At 40.5% G+C, this 12256-nt stretch overlaps 1 protein-coding gene across 4 annotated transcripts in view; it reads left to right on the plus strand.

Moving 5' to 3' along the window:
- The window catches only part of ltbp1 (latent transforming growth factor beta binding protein 1), a 213669-nt gene extending 202443 nt beyond the window's left edge, over positions 1-11226 (plus strand). For all 4 annotated transcript variants that reach the window (XM_049601156.1, XM_049601157.1, XM_049601158.1 and 1 more), the window contains 4 exons: positions 2769-2945; positions 4343-4492; positions 8277-8426; positions 8516-11226. In XM_049601156.1, the coding sequence (XP_049457113.1) occupies positions 2769-2945; positions 4343-4492; positions 8277-8426; positions 8516-8700 (662 nt within the window). In that variant the 3' untranslated portion in view covers positions 8701-11226. The remainder of the gene's footprint in view (positions 1-2768; positions 2946-4342; positions 4493-8276; positions 8427-8515) is intronic.
- The last annotated feature ends 1030 nt before the right edge of the window (positions 11227-12256 follow it).

Here is a 12256-nt window from a genome sequence, read left to right on the forward strand (position 1 = left end):
GAGGCAGCATGCATGTAAATAATGTCCCCATAGTCTAGACTTAAAAACGTAGCCCGCACAAGTGTTTTCCTAACTGCTTAATTAAGGCAGGTCCTATTTTGATAATAAAATTCCAGCCAAACCTTCAGTTTCTTCACTTAGTTCTCATTATGTACTCTAAAAGAGAGTCTGTCATCAACCCAAATACCCAAGTACTTGTAGGATGATACTCTTTCAGGTCCCCTGCTACAGTCTGAATGCCAGCATTATCTGAGATCTGGGAGCGAGCTCTGGAAAAGTTCATGAATTTGGTTCCCAATGTCCCTCCCTGAAATGTCCCCCCAGGAAATTCTTAAATCTTCTTGCCAAAATTAACACAAAGTCTTCCAATCCCCATATTATGTTTGTTTCAATATTGTTAAGCTTATGCAATAATTCAGCCAAAAAAAAAAAAAAATCTCAAACGTTGGCCCCAAAAACTAATTCCTTGTGAATCATTTATACATAAAGTACATGATAAGCCCTGATGGAGCTTCTCTGGCAGTGCTCACTCCCAGGCTGTGTATCACTCCCTAAAAGTTTAGGTCTCAGTAAACCATTTGTTACCATCTACCTAAATGTAGCCATGTTCACCCTAATTCCTCAAACTGTATATTTGATTTTTAGATCTTGATGGGAGCACAGCCACATTGTCCTACTTGAGAGACTTTTACCTTTATTCGATTGAATACAGTCTAAAGACAAGATATTTAAGTTTAAACTGATAAACTTTGTTTTGTTTTTTTGTTTGTTTGGGTTTTTTTTGTTTGGTTGTTGTTGTTGTTGTTGTTTGGTTTTTTTTCAAATATTCACTGACTGCCTGCAACATGCTTCAAAAGTTAGGACAGAGCCAGGGCGCTGGTGGCTTAGTGGTAGAGCAGGCGCCCCATGTACAAGGCTGTTGCTGCAGCGGCCTGGGGTGGACTCCGGCCTGTGGCCCTTTGCTGCATGTCACTCCCTCTCTCTCGCCCCCCTTCACGCTTGTCTGTCCTATCAATTAAAGGCTAAAAAGCCCCAAAAATATCTTGAAGTTGGGACAGAGCCAACAAAAGACTGGGAGAGCTGCAATGCTCAAAAAAACACCTGTTTGGAATATTCCACAGGTTAACAGGTTAATTGGCAACAAATTAAAGTATCATGACTGGGTATAAAAGGAGCATCTTTGAAACACACAGTTTTTTATTAGCAAGGATGGTCACTTTGTGAAAAACTGCATGGGCAAACAGTCCAACAGTTACAGAACTACATTAAAAACTGACATGATGAGGCGTCAGTGGCTTAGTGGTAGAGCAGGCGCCCCATGTACAAGGCTGTTGCCGCAGCGGCCCGGGTTCGAATCCAGCCTGTGGCCCTTTGCTGCATGTCATCCCCCCTTCTCTCTCTCCCCCCTTCACACTTACCTGTCCTGTCCATTAAAGGCAAAATGCCCCAAAAAAACTGACATGATTATATAAAGGGCTCAGGAAAATTTTGGAAAACCATTGTCAGTAAAATAGTTCTTTGCTGCATCTACAAATGTAGGTTAAGACTCTACCATACAAAGTGAAAGCCATATATCATAATAAGATCCAGAGACACTGTGAACACTTCTGTGGGCCCGAGTTGACACTGACTGGCACAAAGTGGAAAAGTGTGCTGTGATCTGACAAGTCCATGTTTCAAATTGTTTTTGGAAATCATGGGCGCCATGTCCTCTGGACTAAAGAGGAAACCATCCAGATTGTTACCAGTACAAAGTTCAAAACCCATCTGTCATGGTATGGAGGTGTGTTAGTGCCCATGGCATCATGGGTAACTGTCACATCTGTGAGGGCACCATGAATGCTGAAAAGTACAGACAGGTTTTGGAGCAACACATGCTGCCATCCAGACAACGTCTTTTTCAAGGACAACCCTGCTTATTCCAGCAAGACAATGAGACACATTCTGCACGTGTTCCAACAGCATGGCTTTGTAGTAAAAGAGTGCAGGTACTAGACTGACTTGCCTGCAGACCAGACCTGTCTCCTATTGAACATACATTCATGCATTATGAAGCCCAAAATATGACAACATAGACCTAGGACTGTTGAGCAACTGAAGTGGTATGTCAAGTAAGAATTTTACTTTCAGAGCTTTAACAATGTGTTGTTGAAAGAAAGGGTGTCACACAGTGGTAAACATGCCCCTCCTAACTTTTTGTACATGCTGCAGGCATCAAATTTAGAATGAGTGTGTATGTATATATATTCTTTTTTTTTTTTTTTCAAAAAATAAATAAGTAAAGTTTTTCAGTTTGAACACTAAATATCTTGTCTTTGTACTGTATTCAGTTGGTAGAAAAAGAGAAAAAGGATTTGTAAATCATTACATTCTGTTTTTATTTACTTTTTACACAGCACTCCAACTTTGTAAAACTGGAGCTATAAATGTTAAGTTGTAAATGTAAGGTCTACAAAATCTGAATCTGATGTATTATGAAAATTACTGTACTAGCTACTATGGTCACTATTGCCTTCTGTACACTTCCAACCAAGACCAATTAATACTGATGAAATGTTGAAAGAAGATTGCTTGGTTTAGTTGATATGCTTTAGCCCAACTACAGAAATGTAGTCAATTAGTCAATGTAGTCAATAATATTTTTAACTAATTACATACAATCTATTTGGATGGAAGCAGAGCAAAGAACACACACCGTTATGTAATAATGCTGTGTGTGTGTGTGTGTGTGTGTGTGTGTGTGTGTGTGTGTGCGCGTGTGTTTGCAGAGCAACATGAGACGGAGCAGATAGACTACCAGGGTATCTGCTGGCAGACGGTAACAGAAAGCATGACGTGCACACAGCCGCTAGGTCCCAACAGGAAGACCACATACACAGAGTGCTGCTGTCTGTACGGAGAGGCCTGGGGCATGGACTGTGCCCTGTGTCCGCCCAGAAACACTGGTACACACCACACAACAACACACACTCAGATACACCATAGTGTTTGTCTATGTGTCTTACATTCCGTTTACCAGTTGTGTGTGATGAGCAGTGTTTGCTAGCTCTGACACATGGAAACCTATCCATGTAAACTTGTTGTTGAGTGTTTGAGGTGCCAACATGTTTCCATTACAGCAGAGTTCCTAAGTTTTAATTTTTCAGTTTTAATTGTCAATTTCTAAAGTACATAGCTCAGAGATGAATGTAAGGAAGCAAATAAAAACTAGAGAAAGCAATTTCTGAAGAAAGTGTGGTGTGAATGCTTGATGCTGAAAGCTGATGCTACACTGAATTGTTGGCTTAAATGTGTAAGAAGAGGGGGAAGTAATAAGAATAGTTAAAGGGGCAATGGGTTTAATTAGTATTAATGTCATTGGAAAGTTGAATAATATCAATAATGTAAAAAAAGACATGAAGTATTTTGCGTTTTTTGAAACGCTGATGCCAAACTGAATTGCTAGCTTTGTAAGTTCAGTAACACCCATAATATATGAAAGATGTGGAACACTGTAGGGTTTAAATGGAATTTAAAGTATGAATAAGTAGAGAAGACTTGAAAAAAGCCTGAAAATGTTTAAGTCCAGCAGAAACGCTGGCTCCTAATTAATATTTTAATTAGTCATGCATCATACACACACAAATGGCAAATTAAATTTTAATTTTATTAATTGGTTTAGTTAATATTGCCCATTCTTTCCCTGCCTTTCTACCGACTCTTCACCATTTATTCCGTACAGTTAACCATAGCTGCATTTTCAATGATTGCAACAGAGGAACCTATTTGCATACGTAGCATAGAGTCTATGAAACCAAAAATCACTGAGTCGACCAGTCAACTCTGTGTTCCAGACCAGGGCAGTAGTCACCATATACACTGAGGGGGACACGTCCCCCCAATGTTCAGATATGCCCAAAATGTCCCTCCCAATATATAACTGAAACTGAAAACCAACAACAAAAAAAATGTTTGTTTTTTTCATTGCTATTCTAGGACAGCCTTGTAGCCCAGGTTTTGCTGTTTAATTTGATGTGTAACATCACTATATTCTTCGTGATCGGTGCATTGTTTCACACTGTGTCGTTCTCAAAGCCCCCCAGCTGGGGGACTTTTGGGTTTCCAACAATTTGGGCAACCCAATAATAGAAGACGAGTGCTCATTCTTTGTCAAAATTCTTTGTCAAAATATGTTAAAATCACGTGTTTAACAGGGAATTATTCAAAATTTTCAACTCCTTAACATGCCCGATGTTGATTCCATGGCTACAGCCTAGTTCCACACCTATGAATTTTTACAGAACCTGGCAGATCCTGACGCTCAACAAGAAATGTCTTTTTCCTCTCTGTGTCTGTCTCTCAGAGGATTATGCTTCTATGTGTAACCTTGATGGGCGGCGGTCATATGGTCAGGATGCCCTTGTTGCCAGCCCAGTCCATGAATATGAAGTGAGCCCAGATTATTCACCTTCACCAGAGCAGCAGGCTGTCCTGCCATTTTACGACAAGGATTGTGAGTATTTCTATTTAGTGTATGCTTTCTAGTGCTGAAACACAGGATTTTTTTTTTTTATAGAAAGAGACATTAATAGGGTCTCCACAAAGTTCTTCACAGTAATGTGACCAAGGAAAAGAATTATAAAGTACACATAAAAAGTTTATCCAACAGACAGGCTCAGATTGTTATTATAAGTGTCTGAAGTGTCGTACTACCCTCACTTGATCTGGCCTTTATTTATTGTGTGAAAGTCTAGCTCAAGGAGATGTCTTGTTCTCAAATCTCACGAGAATGAACTTGTTGCAGGAAGACAACTCTATACTGGAAATGCAAGTGAAAGTTGAAGAGAGTAATGCAAGGAATAGTTTGTTGCGTCATCGATTATCGGATTAGAAACAGTTTATTATTCTCTATATACAGTTATCATTGAACTCTTCTATATTTATTTTAACATTTCGTCATTATTTAAAATATTGGATCGAAAAAATTAATATGAACCCCCTGGCAGAATGGTACAGACCCCATTTGAAGAATCACAGCTCTATGGCTCACTGTATAAGTTGATTTAACATGCCTCTGCAGATATGCTTCACACCCTTTGTCAAACCACAACATGTTTTATGATGATCATACCAACATATTGGAGATGTGGGCACTCTTTGCATGTTACTGAGTTTATCTCAGAGGTTACTGTCCACACAGAGCATGTACCATTAAAAACTAACACTATGAAATGTAAATACAGTGATACCATTTTTAATTACTATGTAATGAAATTGTGGTGATCCCAATTGAAAACTTTTTGAAGCTAATTGAGAATGTAGGCATTACAGCCTTTCAAATAGTTAAATTCAAAAAGCACTCATGTTCTTTCTGCACAGCACTTTGCTGCCATCTTGTGATAATAAAATTAACAACATGTTAGAATGAGCTTTAAAGGAATGAAATCCAAGAGTCTGCTGATCCTGATTCAAGTCCTACAATATCCTCAGCTAAAAAAACTCTCTGCCTGACGTCTCACAGTGGATAAATTATTAAGACTAAGACTAATTAAGACTTAGTAAGAGCCACTCGTGTAAACCACCAAATCAGTGCATTCAAATTTTGAAGGCATAACTTTGGGGGAGTGCTTGGATTTATGTATGGTAAAAACATAAGAAGCCGAGAGCAGTATTAGAAACTTCTACCTGAAGCCAGTGGTATTATCCGTTCCACTTTTTAGGATTGAAGCCAGATTTCACATGAACTGTATTTTTTTCTTATCCTTCTCCCTGTTCCTCTGTCTTGTCACAGCTCTACCCCGCCACCACATTTTCTTCACTGATTCTTGGTCAAACAGCTCTTTAAAGGCTTCTGGATTTGAAAAACGCAGAAAATCGAATCTGTTACGAAAATTGTAATGACGGGCGAAAGTTTCAGACTCAGTATACAAACATGATTGACACAACGTGAGGTCTTATTTATTATTAGATGTGTGACAATTTCAGACCAAAAAAAATTGACTAAGCGTTCAATGGCCCTTAATTTTTCACTTAATTTGATCCAGGGGATAACTACACTCTAACTTAGAACTACTGTTCCCATGAGGCTTTAGGGGCAGGAAGGAGGGTCAAACAGGTATACTGTTGCCTGAGTCCGTTAGTTAAACGTGGTCTCCTGCTTGTACTCCACGCTTTTTTATCAATCAATCAATCAATCAATTTTATTTATAAAGCCATATATCACAAATAACAATTTGCCTCAGAGGGCTTTACAGCATACGACATCCCAGTCTTCTTTTTTATGCCTCTGCACCGGCGATAGCTGTGGCCAGACACATTATGTTTTCAGGTTGTCAGTCCGTACATACGTAGGAACGTCCACCTGTCCCATTCATGTGAACATGATATTTCAAGAACACCTTTAGGGAATTTCTATAAATTTGGCACAAACATAACAATGGACTCAACAATGACCTGATAAGAATTTGGTGATTAAAGGCCAAGGTCACTGTGACCTCACAAAACTTTTTTCCTTTTTTTCTCCATAAATCAAGAATTATTGCACTAATTATGACAACAATTAACACAAATGTCCAAGGATTAAAATGGATAAAATGATAAAGTGATGGCATTTTATATCCAAAAGCTCAAATGTCAGCTTCACTGTAAAATTATATTTTGCAAAAACACCTTTTCGGAAATCACTCAACGCCATAACCCAGGAACAGAAGGGGAGACATTTGGTCAGATACTATATTGATGACCGCCCTGTGGGCCCACCACCTGCCGGCAGAAATCAGGGTCTAGTGTATTGTGTGCTGGGCAGAAGCCACCGGTTGAGTGCTGCAGTGTTTGGGTTCTCCCTGCAAAACAAGAGGGTCTTAACAAACACCGTGTTCGAGCACAGGGAGGTTCATAAGTGTACCTGGTACCAGAACACCCTAGGCCAAAGATCGATGATTGACTTTGTGTTCGTATCATCAGCTCTGCGACCATGTGTCTTGGACACTCAGGTAAAGAGAGAAGCAGAGCTGTTAACTGATCACCACCTAGTGGTGAATTGGATCAGATGGTGGGGAGGCTGCCAGACAGACCTGGTAAACCCAAACATGCAGTGAAGGTGGACTGGAACAACCTAAGACCCTGTTAGTGGACATTAGCGGTGAGGGAGGCCGTCGGGCTAAAGAAGGAGGCCTTTTGGGTCTGGCTGGCCCAGGGGTCACCTGAAGCAGCAGACAGGTACCTGCTAGCCAGAAGGGCTGCAGCTGTGGCGGTCGCTGAAGCAAAAACCCGGATGTGGGTGGACTCAGACCAGGGGGACCACAGAATTGCATCTCTGCTTTTTGCAGATGATGTGGTTCTGTTGGCTTTATCACACTGGAGTGGTTTGCAGCCATGTGTTCAGCAGTCGGGATGAGAGTCAGCACCTCCAAATCTGAGGCCACGGTTCTCTGCCGGATATCAGTGGATTGCTCCCTCCGGGTTGGGAGAGAGTTGCTGCCTCTAGCGAGGGAGTTCAAGTATCTCGGGGTCTTGTCCAAGAGTGAGGGTAAAATGGAATGTGAGATGGAATGTGAGTTGGGTGCGGCTTCGTCGTGGTAAAGATGGAGCTGAGCTGGAAGGCGAAGCTTATGATTTACTGGTACATCTACATCCCAACCCTCACCTATAGTCATGAGCTCTGGGTAGAGACCGAAAGAATGAGATTGTGAATACAAGTGTCCGAAATTAGTTTTCTCTGTGGGGTGGCCCCTTTCGGCACTCCTTTGCGTCAAATGGCGTCAGTTTAGGTGGTTTGGGCATCTGATCTCTGGGCACCTACTGTTGGAGGTGTTCTGGGCATGTCCCACTGGTAGGAGACCCAGGGGCAGACCCAGAAAATGCTGGAGGGATTTAATATCTCATCTGGCCTGAGAACACCTTGGGGTCCCCCAGGAGTAGCTGGAAAGTATTACTGGGGAGAGGGATGTCTGGGGTGCTTTGGTGGCCTGCTGCCCCTGCGACCCAGCCTGGATAAATGGATGAAAGTGGATAGATGGATGTATTAGTGACACTAGTCTTGGGTGCCCACCTTGAAATTGTGCTGATTGTATAGATCTTCTGTGCTGCTACAGGCAAGATGTCTGTGAAGCATCCATGTTTTCACAGACATGGTTGCAAACTGTAACTGCAACATGACTGGTTCCAGTTCCCATTTGTATGTGCCCATGAATATACAGAGACAACTATGGCTTGATTACTTAAATACTTAGGAAAACCTTAAAATGTGTTCATTCACAGGCAAGTTCTGAGGTTGGTTTGGTCTATTTGTGTTACAGACCCATTCAAGGCATTTGAGGGTTTGCGAGCAGAGGAGTGTGGGATACTGAATGGCTGTGAGAACGGTAGGTGTGTCCGCGTTCAGGAGGGCTACACCTGCGACTGCTTCGATGGATACACCCTGGATCTGTCCCGCATGGCCTGCATTGGTAAGAGGACAGCTACACACAACTATAACACAATAAAACTCACAAAACTGTAAAATATCTGTCACATTTCTGTCCTTCTCTGTCCACAGATGTGAACGAGTGTTCAGAGCTAAACAATCGGATGTCGTTGTGTAAAAATGCAAAGTGCATTAACACAGTGGGCTCTTATCAGTGTGTGTGTCTGCCAGGCTTCACTGCCTCTGACAAACCCAACTACTGTGTGGAGGCAGCAACACACCAAACAACACACACAGTGAGTGTGGATGGACACTAGGGGCTGACAAGAGACACTACAACCACACGCACAAGCTTGTATTACTATACTTGTGAGGACGTCCACTGACATTCAGCCACTGCAAAACCCTCAACAGTAACCATAAAGTTCAACTCCCTAGTTTGGTTAAAGTGTCCAGCAGCGCTCCTAAATCCCAAAACACTTCACAGCTGATCAGCTAAAGTGAATGGGAAGAAACCTAGACATTTTGCGGTCATATAACAAAACCAGGGAGTATACCTTTGAACTGTTGAAAATCTATTCATAATTTGCCCCAAATCTAAATCAAACCTCAAAAACATCAGCCTTAAACCTTGCCTTTGAATTAATATTATCATTATTGGAATTTTACTCCATAATTTAAAAGTAATCCAAGTCCAGATCTGCTGTTCACCAGTGTCACATATTTTTTTCAACACTATGGACTTTTTTTTTAACAGGACTTTTGTTGTATTATGTCTTTCATCATTTTAGTGGTTTTTGAATGTGGACCTTTTTAAGCAAACCCTGCCTAAATGTTATAAAGTGCTCCCAATTGTTGTAACAAGCATAATAGTATAATTTTTTATAATTTTTCACTGACTGTATATTGTAACTTGCTCTGGTTTCTTTAGTTCTTTATCCACACTCATATGCTGTCATTTTAAAATGCATAAATATTGCTACGTTAATGCCTAGCATCCACGCTACTTTGGAACCCCTAAAATAGAGCACTTTGAAATTGCCATTGACCCTATATCAGTTTGCGAACCCCAGGGTTTCATTTTAGTCTATTTGCTTTTTTAACAATACCCCCCTCCCTTTTACTGTCAAATATTTGCAGGACTGTGTTGTAACTTAGTGGCTTGCATGGCTCCATAAATTTGCAGAGCACCACCTACTCATAGCAGCAGGCAGCTTTGCAGCAGCGCCGCAGCAGCAGTATGAACTGCAGCAGTTCAGTGAGGTAGCTGTCCCATGCGGTTCACGCAGGCAGTGTGGCCTGGGTGTTATACTTATGTAATACCTACTTACGTATACTTATGTATACTTTCAGTAAAGGTTCCACCTTGTCTTCGGTGGTACTTTTCGCCATGTCCATACTATTTTCTGTAACTAAGCAACCAACTGCAGCGTAGGCAATCTGCTTCCTGTTTACACCAGCACGTGCATGCCCAGTGTACATGACTGGCCATGTGACATGCGCTGTCAGGCGTGTTAGTATAGACAGAGATTATTTCTAAAATGGTGCTAAAATGCTAGTGTCTATGGAGGTCATTTTCATTTTAAAATGAATGTATTAGTGTGGATTTGGCCTTAGTTGAATTCTTTCCAAGAGTTAGATGGCAGATTTCATGTTTGTGCTCTGTCTATGGAGCTAGCTAGGCTTACCATGAAGACTCAAAGCAACCTTGGTCTTTATGCTCTGCTGTACTTACACAGACATGAGAGTGGTATAAATCTGCCTATCTTGCTATCATAAAGAAAGTGAATGAGTGTATTTTCCTGAAATGTTGAACTCTTCTTTAATTATGAATGAGTAGTGATTGATAGAATATTGATCCTAATTATATGGTAAAGAGTCAGTTTGGATAACAAAATGCAGAAGTCAAAAAAAGGAAGAAGGCTAAAGCACGACTCACCTCCGGTCTGCAGTTATTCAAGGTTTAAGAAATGTTCATAGTAAAAGTGTCTGAATCAGAATGGGGCCAGTAGCACTTATGAATATTAGTGTGTTAATCACAAAGCCATAAAAATGTGCACAGAGGCTGTTTTATTATTTTTGTTTGAACCTCCTCCTACCATACTGTCACTCAGCTCTACAAATATTAAACATATAAATTATTATTGCAAGGAATCACTGTTAATGTTACAAGTTCCACCTGTGCATTTACTGCAATGACAAGTCAAAATATCTGCTGTGTAAACTGTCTCTCATTCCAAATTTCTTTCTAATGTTCCTATGAAATGTAATGCATTGCATTCTGGGACATTAAGAAGGGATACCAGACTCCAAGATGGTGTCCTTTCATTGGAATGAAAATGGTTTTCTGAGCACATGAGCCAAAAACAATTTCTAGCTTCCTTAAACACTTACAAATAGCAATTCAAGGCTCTGGGGAAGTTTTACAAGTATAAAACCCTCTTAAATTAAAATGAACAATACAAAGAGTAATGTTATTTCTTGAAATTTCCGGTGGTCTGTTTACATGGTTACAGGCCTGTCTTTTTTAATGGACAAAAGTCAGCCTGTTGATGGTGTTAAAGGAAAGAGGATAATAAAAGTCACCCTCTGGGGATCATGAATGTCTCCAACAAATTTCATAGAAATCCATCCAATAGCTGAGACTTCTTCAGCGTAATGACCAGCTGACATTGCAAACCCTTTAGCCCAACCGCTAGCATGGCTTATAGATTTTGCTTGAAAAAAATCCTTACAAAATTTCTAGCAACATATTTGTTATACTCCCTGAGTAACTAACCTATCTCTTCCCTACACACATGATGTAGTGTCAGAATGAATAATAATTAGTGAGGGGTTTTTTTCTTACTTAGTTCAACATTTGATGGAGTTCCTGATGAAACATTTTAAGTCATATTTAAAGGGATAGCTCAGATTTTTTTAAGTGAGGTTGTAAGGGGTCTTTATCGACAGTCAGAATTTTACAAACAGTGGTTGTCAGTTGGCGTGCCCTTTGTTTGGAGCAGTCTGGAGTCTTAACTGCTGTGGAGGGGTCAGCAGCAATACATATTTTAACCACCTAAAAAAATCAATATCACTTTAAGTGTATGCTATGTTGAGCTTTACCATAATGTCAGACAGTGATTTCCAGCTGGAAAATGAAGCCATGATATTGCTCTCCTTAAAACCAGACTCAATTGAGAATTAAAGCTGCAAGCAGCGATGAATGGGACCTCGGGCTCTCGCTGTCGGCCTCCATCTCACATAGACAGTGCAAATTATTCGTAAGAGTCAAAATGTCGATAAAACAAGCAATGTCAAGAGAACGCAAGGTCATTTTTGGCCTTTATATTACAGTACATTACAATATGGATTTAATTTTCAACCGATGTATTAACTAAAATGTACCTGTGATATGTCAGCTATGGAAACAAAATGTCTTGTCCAAAACATCCACATTGAAATGAAATACACTGTCATGATTAAGTAATTATAACCCTAACCCTTCGGCCGAGGTCCCTAAAAACTGTGATTTAAGAATGCTTAACACAGGAGCTGCTGGTCTACCGCTGCCTCAAACAGTTATTTTTTTTGTGTTATTGTGTGTATTATTGTGTTTAAAAGGGCTAGTCTGGATTCACCAAAGTCACACAATAACACAAACTACCTGATCGTGGCAATGGTAGACCAGTAGCTCCCATGTTCTGCAATATTGGCTTTGATGAAAGCATGGGGAACTGAAGCACTTATCGACTTCCCTGTTGAAATGTGTTGTCTGACTGAAAGGTAGAGCTGTGAAAATTATCTTAATACAACATACACTTAAACTGATACTTTTTTGCTACAGCTCTGCCCAGCCCTGCCCCTCGCACATGCAACAGGCTGTGAGGCTCC

This window comes from Epinephelus fuscoguttatus, linkage group LG16 (assembly GCF_011397635.1).
Source record: "Epinephelus fuscoguttatus linkage group LG16, E.fuscoguttatus.final_Chr_v1".
NCBI lineage: Eukaryota > Metazoa > Chordata > Actinopteri > Perciformes > Serranidae > Epinephelus > Epinephelus fuscoguttatus.